Source organism: Bolinopsis microptera, chromosome 11 (genome assembly GCF_026151205.1).
Source record: "Bolinopsis microptera isolate Bmic1 chromosome 11, MBARI_Bmic_1.0, whole genome shotgun sequence".
Classification (NCBI taxonomy): domain Eukaryota; kingdom Metazoa; phylum Ctenophora; class Tentaculata; order Lobata; family Bolinopsidae; genus Bolinopsis; species Bolinopsis microptera.
In genome coordinates, this window is record NC_087082.1 from 9,374,150 (window position 1) to 9,399,265 (window position 25,116).

Consider the following 25,116-nt stretch of genomic DNA (forward strand, 5'->3'; position numbering starts at 1 on the left):
AACTTTAACCTCATAACGAAATATGACTATCTTCGAGCATTTTTTACAATGCTATCGCTACAGCGCAATTTCACTGTCATTTACAACTTTTAAAAGATAAAAATATCACCGCGCATTCTTCAGACCCTGTGTCGCTGTTCTAAATTTATGTCAAGAGATAAGAGTTATTTCAAATTCTTAATAGTACTATTTAAATTTGCTAATTGCGTAATCATATTTTATACATTATTAATATTTTATACATTGTGTGCATATATTTATATTTGATTGTAATTAAAGATTTTAAGGCGTTAGTGCCGAGTAATGCCTTCGGGTAGTGCTCCTCAATCAATCAATCAATCAATCACTAAGAACCCAAAAGTTTAAAAAGTAAATTTAAATTATTAGGGCATAAGAGAAGCTAGAAAAGGAATCGTGAAGGACCCGCCTTGTTTAATAAGGACTAAATTTAATCTACCCGACTTTAGAAGTTGAAATTAGAAATTTTCAAGATCAAATATCCCACTTATTGGTGCCATTCTGCACCCAATTGAGCGGCAATGAAAGCATAACAATCAGCAGTCTCAATTAACCGCTTGGCAGTTGGTTTGCCAGCGCCGTGTCCCGACTTTGTATCGACTCTGATGAGGAGCGGGTTAGGATTGCTAGCTCCCAGCTTGTGCTGGAGGGTAGCTATGAACTTGAGGGAGTGAAGAGGTACGACCCTGTCATCGTGGTCCCCCGTCAGGAGCAGAGTAGCGGGGTAAGTGCCGGTGTCTGGGATGTTGTGGAGAGGACTGTAACTTTTTACCCACTTCCACTCATCTTCCTTCTCGGGATTCCCGAACTCTGTCATCCAGGCGTGCCCTGAGAGGATATGACTATTAGAGCTAAGCTTTTAATGTAAATCTTACTGGGATTATGCTCAAGTGAAATGGTGAAACTGTAAAAAATTTTAAAACAATTTATATCTTTATTTGATTATGCCAAATATTAATAACTAATTATCATTACCTATGGTGAACTTCTGGAAGCGGTACATATCCAGGACTCCCACGTGACAAATCACGGCTCCGAACAGGTCAGGGCGCTGGTTGGCGCACGCTGCCACTAGCAGGCCGCCGTTACTGCCGCCCTCAATCGCCAACCTGGTGTGAGAAAAGAGCTTACAATATAAAGTGTCATAAAGCTACGACCATGACGTACAGGATAATCGGGACTACAGAACAGTGACAGCACAAGTGCGCCGTATGATGCACTCAGTCTACAACAACACTCTATCTGCCACTACAAGCACCATGATGCCGCCCACAGCCCACATTTCCCTAACGTTTTACTGTGTGGACGAGCGGTCAGGTGGCGCCAGTCTGCGCTGACCTCCACACCGCACTCATCCGAACTACTTGAACAAGCTATTGATTCTATTGATTATTCAGCAAAATAAAATCTCTGCTAGTTTAGTTAAAAGACAAATTGACGCTCAAAATGTGCAGTGATCATTGATTAAACCCGCAGTCAACGTAGTTCACTGTCTAAGGAATAGTACAACACGCATAAAAACAACGGATACTTCCCACAAAAAGGATTTAAAATATACGTCAGACAAAAGATTCAAAAATAAAATTACAAATTTGATACAATTTTTGAAGTCACAAATTTTCTCGAACTTACTTTGAGGGAGATGTGTATTTTAGTTTAATGAGCTCCTCTCCGGCGGAGATGAAGTCATCGAACACGTTCTGTTTGTTGGCCAGACTCCCGGCATGGTGCCAGTCGTTGCCGTACTCTCTGTAACGTGACAGATTAGTGATGTTTTAAAAATCATAACTGGAAGATCAATAGGTTGGTTGCCAGAAAAACGTGTTCCGGTATCAATGAATATTATCATTCATTAACATTTAAAAAAATTCTAAGCACTAATAGTAAAATCGAATAAATTATAATAAATTATAAAACTGACCCTCCACCCCGCATGTTAACCTCGCAGAACACGCCACCGAGGAACTTGATGAAGATCATCCTGGAGCTGGAGTAAGAGGGGCTAAGAGAGATGTTGAACCCTCCGTAACCGTACATCAGGGTAGGATTAGTACCATCTAGCACGAGGTCCTGTGATGGTGGGGATGGTTTTACTATAGCTATTATTATTATTATATCTTCTGGTTCTATTTTCATGTTTAAAATGAACAATACGAAACACAACGGATTCCAAATCCAATCTAGCCACACTAGACCACATGGAAGAGCACCTCTATAATTGGTACCCAAATTGTCCCTCAGCCATTATGATTGATATTACATAAACCACCAAACGTACAATCAATTAAAAGATTCAACCCCACAGCCGCACTTTACCTTCTGGTGTGTAACGAACATGGGAACTTTGGTCCCGTCTTTGCTGGTGAAGAAGATCTGCTTTGTAACATAGTCTGAACTGACCAGCCCTTTTATGGGAGTCTCTTTGAATACCTGAAACATGAATCGGTTAGCTAGGATGGGCATTCCAGCAAGTTTTCAAGTTTAAACTTTAAACATCACCTGCAGCCGGTCAATGTGAACCGGATTGTTAATTTTCAAGTCGTTCACAAGATGTCATTCACAATCAGACGATTCGCAGAATCATCACATTTCCTTTTCCTCAAGTTAAGTATTTAGCTTGGTGCAATTAATTAAATGAGACTAATTGCGAGAAGAAACGAGGGTGGAACCAGACAATCTGTCGTCTAAACGGTGCAGGATACTCTTTCACGTGACTCAGGATACGCTGCCAGTTTGAATGAGTGAATCGAAAAATACCTCCAGGATTCAGGAACTGTGCAGATACACTATGACTAAAATGTCGCAGAATTAGTGGGTGGTGGCACGTGGAACGCAGCACGCGCCAAGACCCGCGTAAATTCCGGTAAAGTGAACAATCGAGCCGGATCTTGTGATTGATGCACAGTTGAGTTAATAAGCATATACTGTATGTGATTATGAGGAGAACCTGGCTTTTCTCCTCGTTTACCAATCACGCCTTCTAGTGATTTGTTCTGCAGTTCTAACTTCGGAATGCCGACAAAATCATTTCCATCATGGTCGAGCTTGACATGGTTTGGGTGGCTCTATGTAGGCGGTAGAGTTAGACACCTAATATCACAATAATTTCCACAATTAGCAATTTTGTGGAGCGGAAATATAGAGCCAATTGAGCAATTTGTCGACCATCGAGCATAGTACATATAGAAGCAGGCATGGAGCACCCACTTTCATTCCAGCAACCAACAGATTTATTTAGTCCATTAACCAGGATTATTGACTACTGGTCATGGTCTTCATCGGATTAATGTTTTCTTGCCATTTCTTCTATTCAGTTCCATGTTTCAACATTTTTCATAGGCTAAAATGTGGTCGGGTGCATCGTGGGCACAAACGGCTGTCGTTCTCATACTTTTAGCTGCTTACTTGTTTTAGTCGCTTGTTTTTTAGCCGATCAACAATTTCACAGCAATCAGATAGAGTCAGTCATTACTTTACAGCCGACTAAATGATAGACGATAAAGTTGGTATCGGCATAACCCACAGTACGCAAAAATAATGAATCAAAACATGAGAATCATACCTTTAAAGGCTAAAACTGGGCTATTTTAGCCGCGAAAGATGTGCTTTTTACTAACACCATTATTTACACGCATAAGTTTTTATTTGCTCTTGTTGCAATCGGATCAATACCTCCAGATTGAGTCAAAATTTATGGCTGAATTAATATTATCAAGAATTGGTAAAAAATCACTGAAATAATTATTTGTCGCCCATACATTAAGTTTTTAAAAATTTTAGCCAGTGATTACTTTGTAGCCGACTAAATTTTAGCAAATAAAATATGTATCGCCACTTCCAAAATTCTATTAAAAGTATACCCGTTACTTAGACAAAATTATTATTTTTCTAGCCAAACAACCGGAAAAGCTCCAGCGATGTAATATCTTAATATCTTTCATTCAGGTTTATTTTAAAAACCGTATTGATTTGGAAGTTTAGTTACCCACCATCGTGATCAACTAATATCTTGAAGCTAATATCTAAAGACAGTGCTGTCATGATTGCTGTTGGGTTAATTTTTGGAGTTTTAGCTGTTCAGATCGCTCTGGTACTGGGTGTTTTACTGTGGCCTAAAAAAGTTGTAAGTATGAAAATTAATGCAAAACCTGACGCAGAGTTATACATACATAGTTGTTTGAACTTTGAATCAAAGATTTTATATTTATATTTATCATGATGAAATGATTGAGAATAATGGAAAATGTCAATCGCTTCTAATTCAGGGTGAAGATGAAGACTCTTACAGAATTACCGGTGGTCACCTTCTTAACAAGACGCTCTAAAAGGAAATACCACAAAGTTGGAACCTATAGCTGGTTATGAAGGTCTCCCAGTAGTGATAGAATCACTAATCACTTTGCACAATAAACAACTCTCTGTTTCTTTTTTGTTTTTGGGAGCATGCTTGGTTTTAGGGTTTTGTTGATAGCCGTATTTCTTTTGCTAAATCAAAATAGCCATATTTTTTGTTATATAATAAAGAAGTTGTAAATTTATAAAAGTAAAATTGAATGAGCTACCTGAGCTGTTAAGTTGTCGTCTCCCTTCGATAAGTCCATACTGTAGATAACACCAGGATTGATAAAGGACATGAACTTGAAATATATCTGAAATAAAATGATTGTAAGTACGAAAACTATTCGTGTATTTCCTCCCGTTAAGAAGTTTCAGTTTAATACTCACCAAGAAAATAATAATTGGGGTCGGCTCAGAGCACAAGGAAGAGCAGAACGAATCTCTCAATGTTATAAATTGAAAAATAATGGAATCAGCCGGCCGAACTGGATTGACAGCTGCCAGCAAATATCAGCAGATCTGCCATGCAGACTCACGAAAGAATCATGGACACTGCCACTGAATCCTTCAGGATCATAAAGTAAACTCACAAAGGAATCCTGGACTCTGCCACTGTACCCCACGATGGAGCCCGGAGGTAAGTCCACAGCCTGGACTAGAGCTCCTGATTCTAGCTGGTGGATGTAGAGCTTGTTGACACAGTCCTCAGTGTAACAGGCCACTAACAGGTTACTTCTCACACATGCTATCCAGTCTAACACGCTCTCCTTCTCTGGGATTATGTCTTTCCAGTTCTCCTGAGAATATTGTCATTTTGTTACATTGTTACAGTTGAAGCTTATCTTTTCTAGAGAATTCTATATCAGAATTCTGATTTATTGGTTAGAAAATGCCATGCACAACTCCAGATATTAATCATTAAGTCTTCTATTTTAATAATCTCTCTTTGACAGTGGTAAATGAATGGTTAAACGGCTGCCATAGCTGAAATATATGGACTCCTTTCTGTTAAAATGCTGCGGTGAAATTGTATTTTTAGTAGTTTAGAATTGTGTGAAGGTTGCCGGAAATTAAGAAAGGCAGTGAGATACTTTTTATCTGTCTGTATTTTACAATTAGGTTAATTAAGTTTTAAGGAGCGGTACGACTTTCGAGTAATAGTGGATGAATTGCCCGACTGAACCAATTTCATTCCACGTTGTGAACTTCAACCAACCATGGTCAGCTAAGGGCCCAACATTAGGTCATCACTTCTTTGGAACCGGAATATTACTGAATTCTTTACTTGAGTAGCTACAATGACTTCAGGTTGTAAAAAATAAAAATGACGTCACCCAAATTTTAGTATGAAATATTTATAAATTCTGACCACCGTTTTTATACCTGTGAGGGGTTGTCCAAATCGATAGAAATGAGCTTGTAACGATCAGCTTTAAGGTTTGTCTTGAGATAGAAAACTCTTCCATTATTTGCAATATACTGAAAAGTATGACTTCATCAATAAGATAATCACAACAAAATACTGATCGCTAAACGAACCATTCCTTTTGTCGAAATCTCAAAAAGCTTTACTTTATAATTATCACAGAAAAATAACCTACAACCATGATCAATAAAAAACTCACATCATATTCAGCCTCGAAGTTGTCGGCTATTTTAGTGAAGTTGAACTGGTGAGGTAAACCCTGGTCGGGGAGGTCGTGGACCCAGTACTTGTTAACCGGTTCACAACCGTTGCTGATGGACAGTAGGAGCACCTTACCACAGTCTGATACTTCACATCCTCTGATAAAATATAAGGTTCTAAAAAGGGACTTAAATGGACGAATAAAATGCCAATTTTGTTGTTTTTATATTGACGGGATCACGATTCGCGGAGGAATTTGACAAAAGGAAAAACAACTGCAGACTTACGGCATCCACTGGGGTTCGTCAGGTAGCTCCAAAACTAACACATCATCTGACTGAGAGGTGCCTAGACGGTGGTAGTACAGCTGAAATAGAATCTGGCGTCAGATTGGATATAGAAAAGAAATGAGTTTTATTTCTAAACAATTGTAAAAATGATGCATTGCTCGACAGGAGCGAGCGCGGAACTATTACTCCTTACGTTGGTTACAGACGTTTACCAACCTTTGGACACCATGTACAGATGTTTTATCTCCGTTGTCCCATAGGCCCAAAGTTACAAGCTAGCTGGCTAAATGTTGGAAAAAAAGTAACTATGGTCTAAAAAGATCAACAACACTTAAGAAGATATATGCAAAACTGTCTTTGCCCAGCACATTTCTACAAAGATGGAGTTACTTAACAACTACCACTAAAATAATGAGCGTTCAATCGAAGGCCGCAGTGACTAATTCGACTTTTTCAGAGATGAATGAACATTCAAAATTAGACACCTTCTGATGAATGTTGGAGTTAGTTTCAGTTCCCAAGTCTGAAGTTGCTGCTTTGGGGTACTTGTTGTAGAAGAGTCCTGTTACAATAACTTGTTAACAAGGCTGGGTTAACAAAATCATTCTAGCAATAACCGAAATTTATGTTGTTTAAATGCTGTGTAGATTTGAGTGGAAATCATAATTGTAATAATATGATAATATGATCCAAACCTTTGTTATCGTGAGTCCAAGAGAGACAGGAGAATTTAACATGCTCCAAAACATCTTTTAACTGCTCTTTAGTATCGGTCTTCATAAACTGAAATATTATATCAGAGGACCAGTACTTGAGCGGGTAAAAACAAGAAAAACATCACCACTCATCCCCGGTCCCTCATTTGTTTCAAAATAACAACCCAACTATATGTCATAACTACTACAGTACCCAGTACCCACTCACCTTAACAGTTTTCCAGTCACTGCCAGACACGCTGATGGTGTAAGCCATGATCTTGCCGTCCTCGGAGAAGCTCTTGCATCCAACTGAAACTGTTCCATCTTCTGACAAGGTATTCGGGTCTAGAAATACCTCTCCTGGACTTTCTGGGCTATCTTGCTGGTAGAGGACACTGGGGACAAAGGAAGGTTTACGTAAGAGGGATATAGTTATCCATCTGAATTTATTTGTCCTAGAATATACTTAGAGAAATTAACCAATTAATTATTGTCATATTAATTTTTCCTTAGATTTTGTGAACGTCAAAAATGATTTATTTTAAAAACGAATTGATATGATAATTTAGATTCAATAAAGGAAACACGAATGGAGTTGTATCAAACGATCAAAAAAAGTTTATCGATAGCCAACAAAATCTTAAAAAACCTAGTATAGTAACTTAATAAAAAAAATCTTTACATAAACTGAAATTCGTTTAGGATCAGTGTTCTTCACCGTGGAAGTTCAAGTCTGGGGCGGCATATGGCCAAAACCGATCCGGCGTTTAACTTCATTTATTCAGTTCATATTCGTAAGGAGAATTGATAGTGAACTCATCAAATTTAAACATTGAACTTAAATAAGGTGAACTTAAGTCCTGGGAAATTTGAAAAGTTGACATCGATAGTTCATCATTAACAGTTCAACTCCACCGTTCTGAACTGAGAGGGTAAGAATTTCGGGAAAGAATCTGCATTCCTGCTTTCTCGCCTTAGATCACGTAGTTTCACGCCGCGGCGCAACAGCTCGCACGGTCCCAGAGTATTTTGGCACGCCCACTTTCCTGTGAAATTTTGGGCAAAGTTCCTTCTGCACGTTTCACAGCTATTTGTTTGTTCTTCATTTTCAGTGGTTTGAAAAGTTTCATCAATTGTTTGTGAAGCTCCATCAGTGGTTTGAACAGTTTGAGAAGCGTTATCAGTGGTTTGAACAGCTCCCTTGGTTTGAACAGCTCCCTTGATTCGAACAGGCACCTTGGTTTGAACAGCTCCCTTGGTTTGATCAGCTACCTTGGTTTGAACAGCTCCCTTGGTTTGAACAACTGCCTTGTTTCGAACAGGCACCTTGGTTTGAACGGCTCCCTTGGTTTGAACAGCTCCCTTGGTTTGAACTGCTTCAGTAATTTGAACAGCTCCCTTGGTTTGAACAGCTTCCTTGGTTTGAACAGCTCCATTGGTTTGAACAGCTCTCTTGGATTGAACAGCTCCCTTGATCTGATCAGCTCCCTTTGTTTGAACAGCTTCCTTGGTTTGAACAACTCCATTGGTTTGAACAGCTCCCTTGGTTTGAACAGCTCCCTTGGATTGAACAGCCCCCTTGGTCTGATCAGCTCCCTTGGTTTGAACAGCTTCCTTGGTTCGATCAGCTCCCTTGGTTTGAACAGCTCCCTTGATCTGATCAGCTCCCTTGGTCTGATCAGCTCCCTTGGTTCGAACAACCTCTATGGTCTGAACAGCTCCATCGGTATGAATTCCTTCAGTGGTCTGAACAGCTCCTTCGGTACGAACTCCTTCAGTGGTCTGAACAGCTCCATTGCTTTGAACAACTTCTATGGCTTGAACAGCTCCCTTAGTCTGGACTGTTCCCTTGGTTTGAACTGCTAGTGCTCCATTGCTTTGAACAACTCCATTGGTATGAACTGCTTCAGTTGTTTCAACAGCTCCCTTGGTTGGAACAGCTCCATTGGTTTCAACAGCTCCCTTGGTTTGGACATCTCCATTGATTTGAACAACTCCATTGGTATGAACTGCTTCATACCAATGGGGGGTTTGCGGTTTTGTAAGTTGTTCAATCAAAGACCTATCGAGCGATTTCCTTTCTTCTAAATAGTGGAACACAGCTTTGGATCGTGCTAAAAACTCTTCCCTTTCCGTCCAAGTGAGAGACTTTTTAGCTGGGTTGTGCTGTAGTTCATCCCTTACCTTCCCAATATTCTTGCTGATGATATCCTGTACTGACTTGTGCAGACTAGATGATTTCAGCAGTTTGTATAGAGAGTTTTTCCCGGTTTTCTCGCGAAGGAAATCCTTTTTAATGGCGTCTGCTATAAGCTGGGTCACCTTGACGGTCAGGGCTAAATCATCTTCAATTTTATCGAGGCTCTCCAAGTCTATCATTACACAAGTAAAATCTCGACCACTTGACAACTACGCAACATGTACAACACTAACGGGGAAAGAATGTTTGTGACTCTGTTTGAGGAGATCCAGTCCTATTTTACTTTTAGGGTATCGGCACTCCTTACATGCACATCGCACAATTACATGCAATATGTGTGACCTCTCTGACGTGTAAACTGTCTAACTCTAACAAGTAAACGGTAAAAAATAATATATAAAAAGTTACGCAGATGCAAATTAAATATGTATATATTTCTCTCACAAGGAAGTTTAACATTAATAAGGTATGAGAACGCGAGCTAGCTCCATGTATCGTGTTAAAACGTCACACGATACCTTATAAAAACATAGAGAATGTGTCCACCCCCATCTAACTGTACCTAATTACTCGCCATTCTAGAGCTTTCATACACAAATAAGGTCATCAGTACTAGTAAGCTATCATAATATGCTTATATTTACACCTCCGGAGGTGTGGATTACTGGTATTGGCTAGAAACACTGCTATCCATAGTAACGACTTAGTAACGGCTTGTAATCAACTGATGTTTCCGAATAGTAATCTGGAGCCATGGCTATTATCATTGGAAAAGCCGTTGAAATATTACAAATGACGCAATTTTATGACTAATTTATCACGTTTTAATCACTGAGGGGTTATGATTAGTAAACTCACGACAAGTAAACGACAAGTAAACTCACTATTGGTTCTGAAGGCCCGAGTTGTAGTTGTAGTAGAACTTTTCCCCTCTCTTAAAAGGGCAGCCTTGTTTGGGAAAGTCGAACAGGTCCACCAGTTTCTCGTGGAACTTCTTCTTGACACAACAATTCTCCAGATACGGCATCGTTATCTTGTTTTGTAAGTCTACATATTCTTTAGTTTCTGCTGCATCTGGGTCCTCCATCCACCGGTATGGGTCATCTACCTGGTGATATTTACATGGTGATAGTTACCAGGTGATAGATACCAGGTTACAGTTGCATGGAGATATTTACCAGGTCATAGTTACCAGGTGACAGTTACATCATACATAGTGATAGTAACCTAGCAACAAAAAACATTTACCTGGTCACCATGGAGAGTCTCGACGCAATCACATCGTTGTGGGGTTGGGTACTCAATCTTCATGTTCCCGGGCGGGTTAGAAACAACTCCTACAAAGTATTAACGTTTAATGATACACAGTAAGTTACCAACAGCTTTGTTTATAATCATGAAATTGTGTTACATATGTGCACCTCATCAGATAATACTGGTGCAATATTTTCATAATTCATCTCCGAATAAAATATAGTGTACAGCCGAACCTATTTTAGCCATGGATAATGGGGATGAAAAGATGGACATTATAACCGAGAGACCATGTAAAACTAAATGGAAGTATGACGAAAATAGGTTTGACTGTATGTTAATAGTACTAGTAGACGTAATGAAAATCAATTTGTTATGATGGGTGAACAGTAAACGTATTCGAAAAATATCACTCACAGAAATCTACAATATGTCCAATCAAACATGATCCTAAAACTGGGATTGTTCAAGGACTTCAATTTCCACAAAAATCCCTCGACATTGAAAACATCACCAAATTATATTCTGCTGCGATAAATTCTGATAGAAAATAAATAATGTGCTAAATATTGATTTGTTCGGTGAAAATGCAAGCAGTGATAATTGTATTTTATTAATGTACATGCAGTTTAAACGTCAGAGTAGTAACAATAACAACGCCTTCTGCTCAGAGACAGTCGTGTTCGAATACACACAAACGAACAAAAATCATTCCATCACAAAATCCCTCCCTTGATTCACAAACCATTCCTGAACTATCTGCCCTTCCCTTCAAATTGAAACACTGAAATGCCCATACAGAGACACACACAGTTATCTCATATTATCTACTGGTCACACTGCAGGGTCACTACTGGTCACACTGCAGGGTCACTACTGGTCACACTGCAGGGTCACTACTGGACACACTGCAGTGTCACTACTGGTCACACTGCAGGGTCACTAGTGGTCACACTGCAGGGTCACTACTGGTCACACTGCAGGGTCACTAGTGGTCACACTGCAGGGTCACTACTGGTCACACTGCAGGGTCACTACTGGTCACACTGCAGGGTCACTACTGGTCACACTGCAGGGTCACTACTGGTCACACTGCAGGGTCACTACTGGTCACACTGCAGGGTCACTACTGGTCACACTGCAGGGTCACTACTGGTCACACTGCAGGGTCACTACTGGTCACACTGCAGGGTCACTACTGGTCACACTGCAGGGTCACTACTGGTCACACTGCAGGGCCACTACTAGTCACACTGCAGGGTCACTACTAGTCACACTACAGGGTCACTACTGGTCACACTGCAGGGTCACTACTGGTCACACTGCAGGGTCACTAGTGGTCACACTGCAGGGTCACTACTGGTCACACTGCAGGGTCACTACTGGTCACACTGCAGGGTCACTACTGGTCACACTGCAGGGTCACTACTAGTCACACTGCAGGGTCACTAGTGGTCACACTGCAGGGTCACTACTAGTCACACTGCAGGGTCACTACTAGTCACACTGCAGGGTCACTACTGGTCACACTGCAGGGTCACTACTGGTCACACTGCAGGGTCACTACTAGTCACACTGCAGGGTCACTACTGGTCACACTGCAGGGTCACTACTGGTCACACTGCAGGGTCACTACTGGTCACACTGCAGGGTCACTACTGGTCACACTGCAGGGTCACTACTGGTCACACTGCAGGGTCACTAGTGGTCACACTGCAGGGTCACTAGTGGTCACACTGCAGGGTCACTACTGGTCACACTGCAGGGTCACTAGTGGTCACACTGCAGGGTCACTACTGGTCACACTGCAGGGTCACTACTGGTCACACTGCAGGGTCACTACTGGTCACACTGCAGGGTCACTACTGGTCACACTGCAGGGTCACTAGTGGTCACACTGCAGGGTCACTACTGGTCACACTGCAGGGTCACTACTGGTCACACTGCAGGGTCACTACTGGTCACACTGCAGGGTCACTACTGGTCACACTGCAGGGTCACTACTGGTCACACTGCAGGGTCACTACTGGTCACACTGCAGGGCCACTACTAGTCACACTGCAGGGTCACTACTAGTCACACTACAGGGTCACTACTGGTCACACTGCAGGGTCACTACTGGTCACACTGCAGGGTCACTAGTGGTCACACTGCAGGGTCACTAGTGGTCACACTGCAGGGTCACTACTGGTCACACTGCAGGGTCACTACTGGTCACACTGCAGGGTCACTACTGGTCACACTGCAGGGTCACTACTAGTCACACTGCAGGGTCACTAGTGGTCACATGACACTGCAGGGTCACTACTAGTCACACTGCAGGGTCACTACTGGTCACACTGCAGGGTCACTACTGGTCACACTGCAGGGTCACTACTGGTCACACTGCAGGGTCACTACTGGTCACACTGCAGGGTCACTACTGGTCACACTGCAGGGTCACTACTGGTCACACTGCAGGGTCACTACTGGTCACACTGCAGGGTCACTACTGGTCACACTGCAGGGTCACTAGTGGTCACACTGCAGGGTCACTAGTGGTCACACTGCAGGGTCACTACTGGTCACACTGCAGGGTCACTACTGGTCACACTGCAGGGTCACTACTGGTCACACTGCAGGGTCACTACTGGTCACACTGCAGGGTCACTACTGGTCACACTGCAGGGTCACTACTGGTCACACTGCAGGGTCCCTCCACGCCAACACTACGACACGATGGTCCTAGGCCCACTGACATCCCAAGCTATCATGTGACAGTGATCAGTGAACCCTCTGATGATCCTGCCCCTTCTGATGGTGCTGAGAGTCCCCGCGTCCATGTCCCTGTAGGAGATGTAACCCTCACCCCCGCTCAACACTATACGAGTACAGGCTGATCTCCGTCTTAACAACACCTCGCTGTTAGTGCTGCTGTTGGACATCTTGCGAGGCAGTGAGGTGAGGTTGTCTTCCATGCAGTACCGAGCTACTATTATGTACCGGACAGCTCCCTGGTGACCGTGGAGGGAGATCCTGGCCTCGTCCCGTACTGCAAACATCGGGGTCTGGTCAGCTGGGGGTTCCAGTACGTAGGAAGCTGGAGAGAGGGACTTCAGAGGTATTGTTACCATGGCACCCTGAGGGAGGTTATCTTTATTACTTACCAACTATTTCAAAAGTGCAGATTGATAAATTCCTAAGATTTGAGTACTACAAAAATATCCGGATTCCATTTTTCGCATCTCTTTCTCCCTGTACGTATCTGCCAAACTTAACACCTTATAAATAAGAGCCCAATAATTGAGATTACTCAAACCTGACTGGTCCCGATCCACAAGAGGTTGTTGTAACACAGCACTGCAGATACTCTTATCAGAGTAGTGAACCCGTACGATACTGACACTGGCTTCAGAACTTCTTCCATGTTAACCTGCAGGGTGAGGGATTTATAATTATTATTTAATATTTATATTTTATCATAATATAGAACTCATCATATAACGTGGTCAATAACGACACTACAGTTGTATTGTAAAGTATCAAAACTAATAGATGCATGTATTTATAGGCTAAGCTTTTAAGGCGAATTTTAACTTCATTTAAAAGCACACTTAGGCAAATACATTATTTCAAATATGTTAAAATGTAAATAGAAACCTGTTGAAGAGGCTGCATAGTGTTGGAGTCGAGGAGTGTAAGTACACTACTGAATCTACAGGCTATCCAGACTCCGGTACCCAGAGGTACCATGTGGGTAACCAGTGCACGTTCACCCTCAGCGAACACGTGATTCTCCTGCAAGAAGAAGGAGTTTTAGAGAAATTATGTTTTGTATAGTTTTCCAATAGCTTGGATGATTCTTGGAAATAATCCAACCTAATACCTAATACTTTGAAATTAAGATTTTTAATTTTGAAATTTCCTGAATATCTTATTTTTGACTTTCATAATTCAAATCTGATGAATATTTCCCTTTAGACAGTAATCGACTACTTATCTTTTACAGCTTTATAATATTGTTCCTATTCTCTTGTTTATTTACACCACAAAAACTCGGGAGCCAGAGTAGCAATTCTATCTGCACAATTAATTCTAAAATCACAAAATTAATTCTAAAATCGCCGCATATTTTACCAGAAATGTTTTACGCCCTACACAGGGTTTAAGAACTTCCCGGGTCACTTTAATGATGGTAAATGTTGACCCCTTAAAGTATCGAACTTTAATTCTATAAGTTATTTAGAGACTTAAGAATTTATGAAATTAAATATTAACTTAATATTCTCCGAATATTTCGTAGAGCCGATAATAGATTTAGGGTTACTATATTTCTCAGAGTGGTATTTACTATTTTTGGCTTCAAGATGGACTGAAATGAACCAGTTTTCCTTTGCTCACAAACTCAATCTAATTCTAATTCCGGGTAGCGGATATACCCTCATAATATATACAGCATTTTTTTTTTTTTTTTTTTTTTTAGAGAGGCTGGGCCTGGTTGGCCCACGAGAGGATAGCATATGAATGCTTTGCCTACCTCTGGGGTATGGCAGTCCTGTGGGAGGATGCCAGTGGAATCAAGATGTGTAATCAAGGATGATGGTAAGTGTTGTGGGGTGTGTCATAGATAGTGTGGAAGAGAGAGGCGAAATAAGACGGCGTTAAAGTAGTCGCTATGTTACACCTGTCTGGTCCAACTCCTCTGGCACTGGCACCACTAAGCGTTTAGTGTGGTTTGTAAAGTTGACAATGGTGGAGATGTGTTGGTTGTCGAATATGTCATTGACAGAGAGGTAGTAGTCCCGGAAATATTGACCTCTTATTTGGGCAATAGCCGGGCACTGTCCGAGAAAGTGTGAGACAGTCTCCTCTTCGTCGCCGCATTTAGGACAAGCACTTGTGTCTGATATGCGAATGGTGTGTAGGTGTTTGTTGAGGCCACAATGTCCCGTGATGAGGTGCACTGCAGTTCTATAATTTTGTCTGTTGTTACTGAGTGTAGTGTTGAGATTTTTGATGATGTTGATGTTTTTATGTCCAAGTGTCAGTTTAGTGTGTCTGGGACCATCAGTAATCCATGATTCTTGATTAAGTTTTGTGACTTTGTCGTTGATCAGGCGTTTGATGTAAGATTGTGGAATTGGGCAATTCAAAGTGGATTCACTGGTTGTACCATTTTTGGCCAGCTCGTCTGCTTTTTCATTACCCCACAAACCAATGTGTGCAGCTATCCATCTGATCTCTAAGGTGTTAGTGGATCCGAGTGTATTGAGGGTGTCGTAACAGTCTCTAGTAGTCCTACTCCTCGTTGAAGGTGAGGATATGGCTTGAATAGAGGAGAGACTGTCTGACCATATGATGATGTGTGTGTTTGTATAAGTTGATAGATATTTACAAGCTTCGATGATGGCAGTGAGTTCTGTTTGATAAACGGTGCAATAATCGGGAAGCTTGAATGATCTTTCATCTAGTGTAGTGTTGTTGTTGTCTGTGGTGATAATATAACCAGCCCCGCTACCTGAGTCTGTGCGTGACCCGTCTGTGTAGCAGGTGATGGTTTCACTGGGGATGTTGTCGATGGTGTTTTGGAGTGAGCCTCTATATCCAATGTTGTCAGCTCCAGGAGTGGTGACCGTGAAGCGTCGTTCAAGCATCATGGTTGGTATAGATAGGTCTCTCTCTGCTTTGGGTGGTATGTTGAGATCTACCATGAATTGTTTGTTGATAGTGGTGAGTTGTGATGGTACCTTTTCTGGGGGCGATAGTTTCGAGGGTTAGGCTTCCATAAGCTTGAAGCCTGGCTGTGCCCTTTGCTGCTTCACCTCTCAGGAAAAGTATGATATCTGGAGTGTTAGTGAGGTGGTTCAGTGCGATGAAGGGAGTACTAGGCATGGCACCAGACATCATTCTCAATGCCAATGCCTGAACTCGTTTGAACTTCCTCGCGTTGGTGTCTGTTTGGGTTGCTCTAATCCATATACTACAGCAGTATGATAGAATAGGTCTGATGACAGCGGTGTACATCCATTTGCATGTTTTAGGGCTCATACCCCAAGTGGGGCCGACAGCTCTTCTACATTGCATAAGGGATGCCGTAGCTTTTTTGGTGGTATTGGTGATATGTTCATTGAAATTGAGCTTGCTGTCGAGGGTCACTCCTAGGAATTTGGCAGATTTGGATAGACCTATATTGTTATATAGTAGTGTTGAAAGTATTAAAATACTTTCAACACTACTATATAACAAATAATTTGAGCCTGAAGATGGCGTTGACGCCGAAAATTTGCCCTTACTCCTAACTTCCTTGTTTCACTTGTCCTTGTCTCTTCCAACCGGATAATATCCAGATATCAGTATTTCAATCATGAGACTAATAAACAGCGAACTACTCCGTTATTTGAAAAGTTCAAGGAGGTCAACTTCCTTATATGGTTATGTCACGTGATCGAAACATTTATTCGCCGATAACTCGCCAGGGGAGCATATTAACCTTGTGTCATGTGGGGTAATTCGGAATCAGCCTCCAAAAAATACATCGATTGAGATTGGTTTCAACGGTCGCGGTCGGGACCCTTCTAGAAAAATCTAGAAGTTCGAGTGTAGGGTGATTTAGCACGCTTGCATATTTTAATTAACTCAACAAGATCACATTAGGCACTAGGTTACCTAACTAGGCTACTAGGCTACTGAACGAGCACATGACGTGTTGCCGGGGAGATAATTTTGATGATGGTATGTGCTTATTTAGTGGTTGTACAGCAATACTAAGGTAATGGCCGATGGGACTACTGCGGACCCTCTACCGGCCAAACCTTGTTAACAAAGCCGCAGTCAAGGTTCAGTAGAATTGATAATGCTGCACTGTACTTAATTATGAAATTCCAATATTGTGTGGTTTACGTTTTTCAGTTTCCAATCGTTCCATTTAGTAATTCCTGGTTACTAAAATCGGCTGAGATTTACTGAACTTCAATTATAAATATTTGCGATTTTAGTATTCCCGACACGAGCAATTTTCAAAGTGTTTTCTGAAATGTTTTTCTAAAAAATACTTTTCTCCGTGTTTCAAGCGAATTCAATCATTTTGAGCCAATAAAAATTGTATGATTTTTGGTAATTAGCTAATTAATCGATTTTTTCAGACGGATCCGTCTACTATACTACTATACTAAGCAGTATCCTTAGACATAATACCGGTGTCATTACAGTTTATAATTGTAAATGCATGCTATATTATGCTCCTAATTTTAATGATAAAAGATCTATACTCCCGTGTCATGAGTCCGGCTCAGAGCCCGCATTATTACAGTTTTAATATATTTCCTATAACATTCCTAACTTTTTTTGCGTAATCAAAACGTTATCACCGTTGCTATTTTCGCTATTTTCGCCATCAACAACTGAGAATTTGTAAGCTTTAAAGAATTGGGGGGAATGTCTAACATTTGTAGGGCCATTTTAGACAACAGAGTTAAGCCATGAATCAGATTCTTTCATCTATAATATTTGTCATACTCGTTAAACACCCAGACATTATTTCAGGTTTTGGTATTGGATACCGTGCTAATTATTTATCAATTCATTCTTAGAAGCATACTACAGGCAGGCCATACATACAGATCCTGGCATTATGGCCGTTATAGGGCCACCATAATGCCCGAGTGCCGCAATGGTGCTATCGGGATCCGGATGTATGACCACAAGCACAATGGACATTATACACTATACAGTTATACCATGTTCTAGCTTTGGGGCTCATTATTATCTGCTGCGTACATAAAGACATAATGCACATATTATAGATATTATATGCTCATAGAATTATGTCTTAAAAGTGCTAAATTACGTTTTACAATTCAGAACTTATAAATATATTATATATTGCTCACTGATATTGTACATTTATTTTGCCAATATTATTGGTTCCTTTGCTCGTGGTTTCATTATTTGACCCAGCTGGGTACTAGAAATCATTAAATATATTAATTAATATCGTTAAAAAAAGAAGACCGATCTCCTAAATATTCACACCTTTCAGTATCATAACGCACCTGGCCAGTGGCCAGGTGCTCCTTCATAATTTTTTTAATAGACATTTAAAACCGTTTCAATGTATCGAGAACACCCTGTATAAATTGTTTTCAAGTTGAGATAAGGTTGCATCATTTAGTATTTTTATAAGCTTTTTACTTACAATGACAAACTAAAACAGCTCGGTCACTATTTAACGCCTAATACAGACATATCTAAAGTTTAGCAAGATATCAGAGGATGACAATCTTCAGCGAGGGCGAAGGAACAGGAATCGGCGATATCCTGATATCAGCCTGGCTCCTCATTTTCTGTCTGATATCAACATGCCTGAACCCACTGGTATTCCTCTACAACTACAGACGTCCCAACACTGTACAGAGAATAGTATACAGAACCCTCTCCTCCCTGGACTTCTACATGTGTTTGATAGTGCCGGTGGTGGTGATTCACAACGCTCTGACACCTGTTGACTGTCATGGTTCGTCTCCACAAGAGAGGGGTAATTCGACTATTTTGTGGTGTTCTAGAAACGCAACCACACTCGACAAAGTCATCTCCTCAACAACATGGCCTTGTGTGTATCTGCCGCCCATCCTCACTGCAGTGTTGACCTCAGCTCGACTATACCACATCAAGTTCCCTCTGAAGGACCCACGACACAAGGAAATATTAACCACCCTTTTTGTTCTATCCGCAATACAGATATGTTTCAGTAACATTCCATTACTGGATAGGACAACTCTTCTAGATTGCAGAACGGTCAAGTCATCAAACGAGTGAGATTATGGGCACCTCTCCAAGCCGCTCATAATACCGACGTGTTCCATCTAGACGGAGAAAACCCACAATTGCTTTCAGCTTACTCAGTTTTCCTCCTGCCCTCTCTAGCTCAACTAGTAGGTCTGGTAGCTACACAACTGACAATATACCAGGTCAGGGGTGGTACATCTGGGGACGTTGCTGCAGTGCAGGCAGCAGCCCAGGCTCAGAGGAACAGTACCAGGATTACTAAAAAGATCCTGATGACTAACACTGGGAGCATGGTGAGGACGGTGACGTATCTCGTCTACATGGGATTCATGTTTAGAATGATCAACAGAGAAATTGATGCTTACTTGAATGAAATGAGCAGCGTGGCGTGGATAAATATGTTTACCAGCACCCTGACTCCTTGTTTGATATCTGCTGTAAATCCCCTCATCTTCATCAGCATGACACCCAACTACTTACTGACTTTGAGGAGAGGCAGGATATACCCAACGGGTGAGACAAGAAGAAACTGAGACTAGGACTGTGGTTATAGACTACTTTAAACTCGCAAAAAGGAATGACCACGAATAACACAGGGGATAAACAAAGTTAGCTCTGCTGTTCTCGTAATTGCTACGGAACTATCGTGGATGATAATATATAAGTCGGATTACTTGAGCTAATTATACATATTCATTAAATTCCTCATATTATATGACTGTACGAATCGCTTGCCAAATTACAATTATCTCATTATCACAGCAATGCCAACAGTAACAAGACACCTCGCTCTACATAAAGCGCAAAGTGCTGGTAGACTGGTAGACAACCAGCATCTGCAGAATTAGAATTTGCTGAGCTAGCCGCGCTAGACAGTAGGCACTTTGGTAAAGCAAGATCCCCCAATTGTCTCAACTTATGAATTCCTACCAGGTCATCATGCTAATAGCAGTTCGGGGGGGGGGGGGGGATGCAACGACCATTAATGACCATTAATGACCATTAATGACCATTAATGACCATTAATGACCATTAATGACAATGTCAGTTTTGTCAAAATTTCATTACTGACATTAATGGTCATGTTTTTTCCGGCACTTCTTAGAGCGAAAAGGACGGACGCCTGCATCACTTAGACCCTACCTTAAGTTAACTAACTACAAGTATATGTTATTATTTTACATTTACAATTAGAGATTCGAAAGAGAAAACTTAGAATAGAATCTTCCGTGGTTAGGCAGACCTTTCAGAATATCACTTGAGTGGATTCCAGAGTGAGTTAGGGATTACATTTATTAAGTTCGAATGTAATGAAGAACAAATTTTGCGGCAACGGGATTTAAACCAGATAACAGTTGGTGACTTATAGTTATCAATAATAATAATTCAAAGGGCAATTTAGGAGTATCAGATCGTATCAATAGTAAAATAACAATCAATAATAAAATAATAATAACACGGGTATTAAAATTAAATACTTCGTTCCCGTTCTTATATCATATCAAGATTTATATTTTAGCCAAATCATTATGCTAGTCGATTATATAGTAATTACACAGTAGATGAACTTATTCAACTTTAGCACTTCATGAAATACATCGTCATCAGTCTGAATCGGACAACAAAAAAGCTGATTTTTTCCTAGGATCGAACAATTCGTTTACAGTTCAATATAATACTCTGCCTTCGGCAGTTTTGACCCAAAATCGAGCACTGTCATCATAATTGTAAATTTCTAAATGGACATGTTTGCTTCCAAGATAGTTCCGAATTTCAATTATTTAATGACCATTAATGACCATTAATGACCATTAATGACCATTAATGACCATTAATGACCATTAATGACCATTAATGACAATGTCAGTTTTGACAAAATTCCGTCTACTGACATTAATGGTCGTTGCATCCCCCCAGCAGTTCACATCGAGAGACAAAAAAACTAACGTATAAAATAATTCAATAATTCAAAGTCCATCTGCACTACCATTCAGGGCTAGTCCTGGCGTGCGCGATTAAGAAAACGTAACAAAAGAATGCCTAAAGATGGGTGTGATATTATTGCGGAGGTGGCGATGTTAAATCCATCATCCAATGAGAAGGGAGTGTGGATCCCTCACTAGTCAATAGGATTGAAGCATTTTGCAGAGCTGAGCTTATTTGATTAAAACAGGAATGAAAAGCATATCAGATTACCACAAGGACGCAAAGGTCACCGCTTACCTGTGTTTCTAAACTCTATAAACTAACAATCCGTGGACTGCTATCAATTCTTTTATAAACTACATTTGACAGTTGATATTTCATAATTACCTAATCCAAAAAATAATTGTACGTATCAAAAACTTACAGTGACAGTTGCTAGAAAGCAAGCACGTTTGAACTATAACATTCCAGCCGCATCACCATTCCCATCACAGTTCACGAGACATGAAGCCTCAATTTATCAAGAACAAACGAATATCATAATTCAAAGTGAATCTGCATAATGGGGCAGAATAAACGAGTAAAACTAAAGCCGGAAAATACTAATCATTGCAGTTCTACGTACTGAGCTAAATGGTACCCTGGCAACCAACCCCGTACTAGAGCTGCCCTACAGTATGAGGGACATGTTGCACAACAGCATTACCAGCGACGAGAGTTTTTAACTGCTGCAGTGAAAATTAGATCAGTGTGACTGTGACGATGTTAGCCCCGCTATCCAATTAGGAGAGAGTATGTAGCGCTAATTAGCCAATAAGATCGCTGCACTCTGCAGAACTGCAGACACCAAATTTAATAAAGAAATGAGGAGCCTATCACATTACAGCAGGGACCTGGGACGCAAAGGTCACCGCTTACCCGTGTTTCAATGAGAGACACGTTGCATAACAACATTAACAGCAGGTGAGCAGGATGAATGTTCTCGACTACTGCTGCAGATCAGTGTACATGTGAGGATGTAAACTCCGTTATCCAATGAGGAAAGAGTGCGAACCTTTCACTAGCCAATAGGATCACAGCATTCTGAAAGGCAAATTACTCTGCAACGTCCTGCTTATTAGATTACCGTGAGAATTCAAAGCTCCTCAGGTTACCACTGGGACGCAAAGGTCACCGCTTACATGTGTTTATTCTACAAAAATTATAATATAAAACACAGTGTGTTTCTGTTCCCAAAAATTGCCGAGAAGGTCTGGGGTGATACTGGTATGTTTGACTAATGAACTTTAATTTTATCTGCTGCAGCGAAAATTAGATCAGTATGACTGTGACGATGTTAGTCTCGCTATTGAATGAGGAGAGAGTATGGAGCGCTAATTAGCCAATAAGATCGCAGAACTCTGCAGAACTGCACACACCGACGTCTCAGAAGTCATTGAATTACCATGAGAACACAAAGCTCATCAGATTATCAGTGGTAATACCACAGGAACGCAAAGGTCACCAGTTAACAAGACAATATACTGCGTACACACACATAGCACTATCTCTGGTATTTATAAGTACGATTAACATTGTACTGAGTTATTACATACTGTAGGGCTACTATATTAGTTCTTGTATTACAATCAGCATCCTACACTTAAAAGGAGTAGATTTGTACGATGATGTGATAGTGAAAATACAGTTGCGCAATGGAGGTGTGGATAATATGAAAATGAGTAGCTGACGCAGGGAACATGATCCCCGATCGCCCCATCGCGTGACTTGTAGTTGTAGTAGATCATAGTTGGGAGGTGGTACATTGTTAGCCAGCATCGTGTGACCATTGGTTTCAATTTACAATTTACATGTTCGTTCTTTAGTTAGGTGAATTGTCAACTATGTCTTTGGCAATGGCTCCCTCCCTCCCTCTGTACTTTGATTGAAACATTTTATATCTTCTCATCAGGTAAATTTGTCTTCTTTGAAATTAAACTTAACTGAAAGTGGATAACACATTATACTGTTAAAATAACATTTTTCTTATAACCAGGTATGTTTAAAATGGGAATAATATGTTATCAAAGATGATGCGGAGCAGAGGCACATATTAGGTGCGATGGGTGCGGGATCGCACAATTTACCGTTTCCCGCACATTTCCGCATAATTCATTGTTTTCCGCACATTTTGTAATTTTCTGCATATTTCCGCATAATCTAGCATTTTCCGCGTAATTTCGCATAATTTTGAAATTTTCGCGTTAAGATTTTCGAGTGTAAAAACCAAAATATGTTAAAAGTCGGGCCCTTTTAGGACCGTGACTCAGGCCCTTTCGGGACCCTGACCCAGGCCCTTTCGGGACCGTGACCCAGGCCCTTTTGGAACTCATACCTAGGCCACGTGACCCAGTTACCACGTGACCCAGGCCCTTTCGGGACCCTGACCCAGGCCCTTTCGGGACCGTGACCCAGGCCCTTTTGGAACTCATGCCTAGACCGTACGTGACCCGGTTACCACGTGACCCAGGCCCTTTCGGGACCGTGACCCAGGCCCTTTCGGGACCGTGACCCAGGCCCTTTCGGGACTGTGACCCAGGCCGTTATGGAACCCTCGTCGTTACCGTACTTCGATTATAGTGTCAAGTGTATCAGTTATCATTCGTAACTTCCATGATCCAAAGTAGGTGATAATAGAAGAAGTAGGTGTAAAGGGTAATGAGCTCTATTCGTTGTAGCGTTGGCTTTATAGTGGGCTTAATGGATCAAATGGTTCACAAGTACTGACGATCAATGCCAACAAGCGTGTCACATATTTGCGATCACGCATGGGATCTGATCGACTCTATCAAGAGGTGTCTTCAAATAACTGTCTCCTGATCTCTACCAGATCAAGTCACTGTTCTCAGATAACTGAATCTCAATATAGGTTCAATCATGGTCTTAGTAAAGAACTACACCCTCAGTAACACATAAACAGACCTATTTTTGATAAGATCGGCGGTTATACGTTTAGAATTTCCAAAGTCCTTGAGAAAATGCAAAAGAAAACCGCACAATTTTTCGAAAAAATCGCCGCACATTTGCCGCATAATTGGTAAAAATTCACCGCACCTTACCGCACATTTTACCTTTATAGTCGGGTGCGGTACCGCATAATTTCGATTTTTTTACCGCACCTAATATGTGCCTCTTAATTGCGGAGAGGTCAATTCTGTCATCGTGGAACCCAATAGTTTTCTTTCGTCGCTCATAGGGGACAGCATCATTGTGATATTAACAGTGATGCAGCACATGGCTGTTTGTGACTTGATGCAAGCTATATTCAGACTATTCCCTGTCACTTTGGCATTAATCACAGATCGCTGGGTGATGGGAGAGCTGCTCTGTCATGTTCAGTATAAGAAACACTGAGATGGGAGGGTGTTATCACAATATTTCCTTAAAGTGAAGATATCTGAACTCCTTTCCTAAATAAGGCTGTCTACGCAAGGAGGCCGACATTCGACAACCGCATCAAAGACATCAACCCCATCAATCATCATAGACCAGTGGCCCTTCAAAGACCATATCCAAGACAAAGACCCATTCCAAGGCAAGATCCTCCAGAATTAGTACAAAGTGATGATATCCTAACTCCCTAATTTTAAATTTCTTTATTTTAGATTCGTTTTCTAACCTTACCGAATTGAAAGCTTCAATAAGTTTTTACAAGATTATATCTTGTAATATCTTGTATATTATACCAAACACAAAAATCGATATAATTGCCGATGTAAATATTTCTGTTATATTAGCGACAAGAGAAACGCCATTGTTGGACGTGAGGAGAGTGAGGACTCCTCAAACTACATTAATTAAATGAACGCCTTCTGTAACGTCCTCAATAAATGTAATATATTTGTAGTGTTGTAATTATTTTAAAATATATGCTTGAAAGATGTCGTGTATTAATTCTTTTCACTAACTATTTATCAGTGGGTGACCGTAAATGTCGTAAAATTTAGGTTTGATTTTCACCCC

At 40.9% G+C, this 25,116-nt stretch overlaps 2 protein-coding genes across 6 annotated transcripts in view; both read right to left on the reverse strand.

The window, feature by feature from the left end:
- Nucleotides 1-351: 351 nt before the first annotated feature.
- Nucleotides 352-24,991, reverse strand: LOC134823544 (prolyl endopeptidase-like). Of its 2 annotated transcripts, XM_063835064.1 has the most exons (16): nt 24,973-24,991; nt 10,420-10,505; nt 10,056-10,279; nt 7,198-7,366; nt 6,969-7,056; nt 6,759-6,835; nt 6,271-6,350; nt 5,982-6,141; nt 5,740-5,835; nt 4,947-5,153; nt 4,581-4,667; nt 2,335-2,448; nt 1,940-2,088; nt 1,651-1,767; nt 994-1,127; nt 352-846 (listed from the first exon to the last, which is right to left on the reverse strand). In XM_063835064.1, exons 2-16 carry the CDS (start codon nt 10,480-10,482, stop codon nt 506-508), a joined length of 2,106 nt encoding a protein of 701 aa, XP_063691134.1. In that variant the 5' UTR covers nt 10,483-10,505; nt 24,973-24,991; the 3' UTR covers nt 352-505. The 2 variants fall into 2 exon arrangements, with proteins under 2 accessions (XP_063691134.1, XP_063691133.1); XM_063835063.1 differs by lacking the exon at nt 24,973-24,991 and having other exon boundaries at nt 10,420-10,510.
- LOC134823543 (JNK-interacting protein 3-like) overlaps nt 10,917-25,116 on the reverse strand; it is a 38,044-nt gene continuing 23,844 nt past the window's right edge. For all 4 annotated transcript variants that reach the window (XM_063835059.1, XM_063835060.1, XM_063835061.1 and 1 more), the window contains 3 exons: nt 14,065-14,202; nt 13,724-13,837; nt 10,917-13,544 (listed from right to left, as the gene is read on the reverse strand). In XM_063835059.1, coding sequence (XP_063691129.1) covers nt 13,134-13,544; nt 13,724-13,837; nt 14,065-14,202 — 663 coding nt within the window. In that variant the 3' untranslated portion in view covers nt 10,917-13,133. The remainder of the gene's footprint in view (nt 13,545-13,723; nt 13,838-14,064; nt 14,203-25,116) is intronic.

Bases quoted from the DNA above. Each gene is read 5' to 3' on its own strand.
- LOC134823544 (XM_063835064.1), bottom strand. From the start codon at position 10,482: ATGAAGATTGAGTACCCAACCCCACAACGATGTGATTGCGTCGAGACT. The intron at 5,836-5,981 runs GTGAGTTTTTTA...CATACTTTTCAG, and splicing joins ACTTCGAGGCTGAATATGAT to TATATTGCAAATAATGGAAG. The intron at 4,668-4,946 runs GTGAGTTTACTT...ATTTTATTTCAG, and splicing joins GCAGAGTCCAGGATTCCTTT to ATATATTTCAAGTTCATGTC.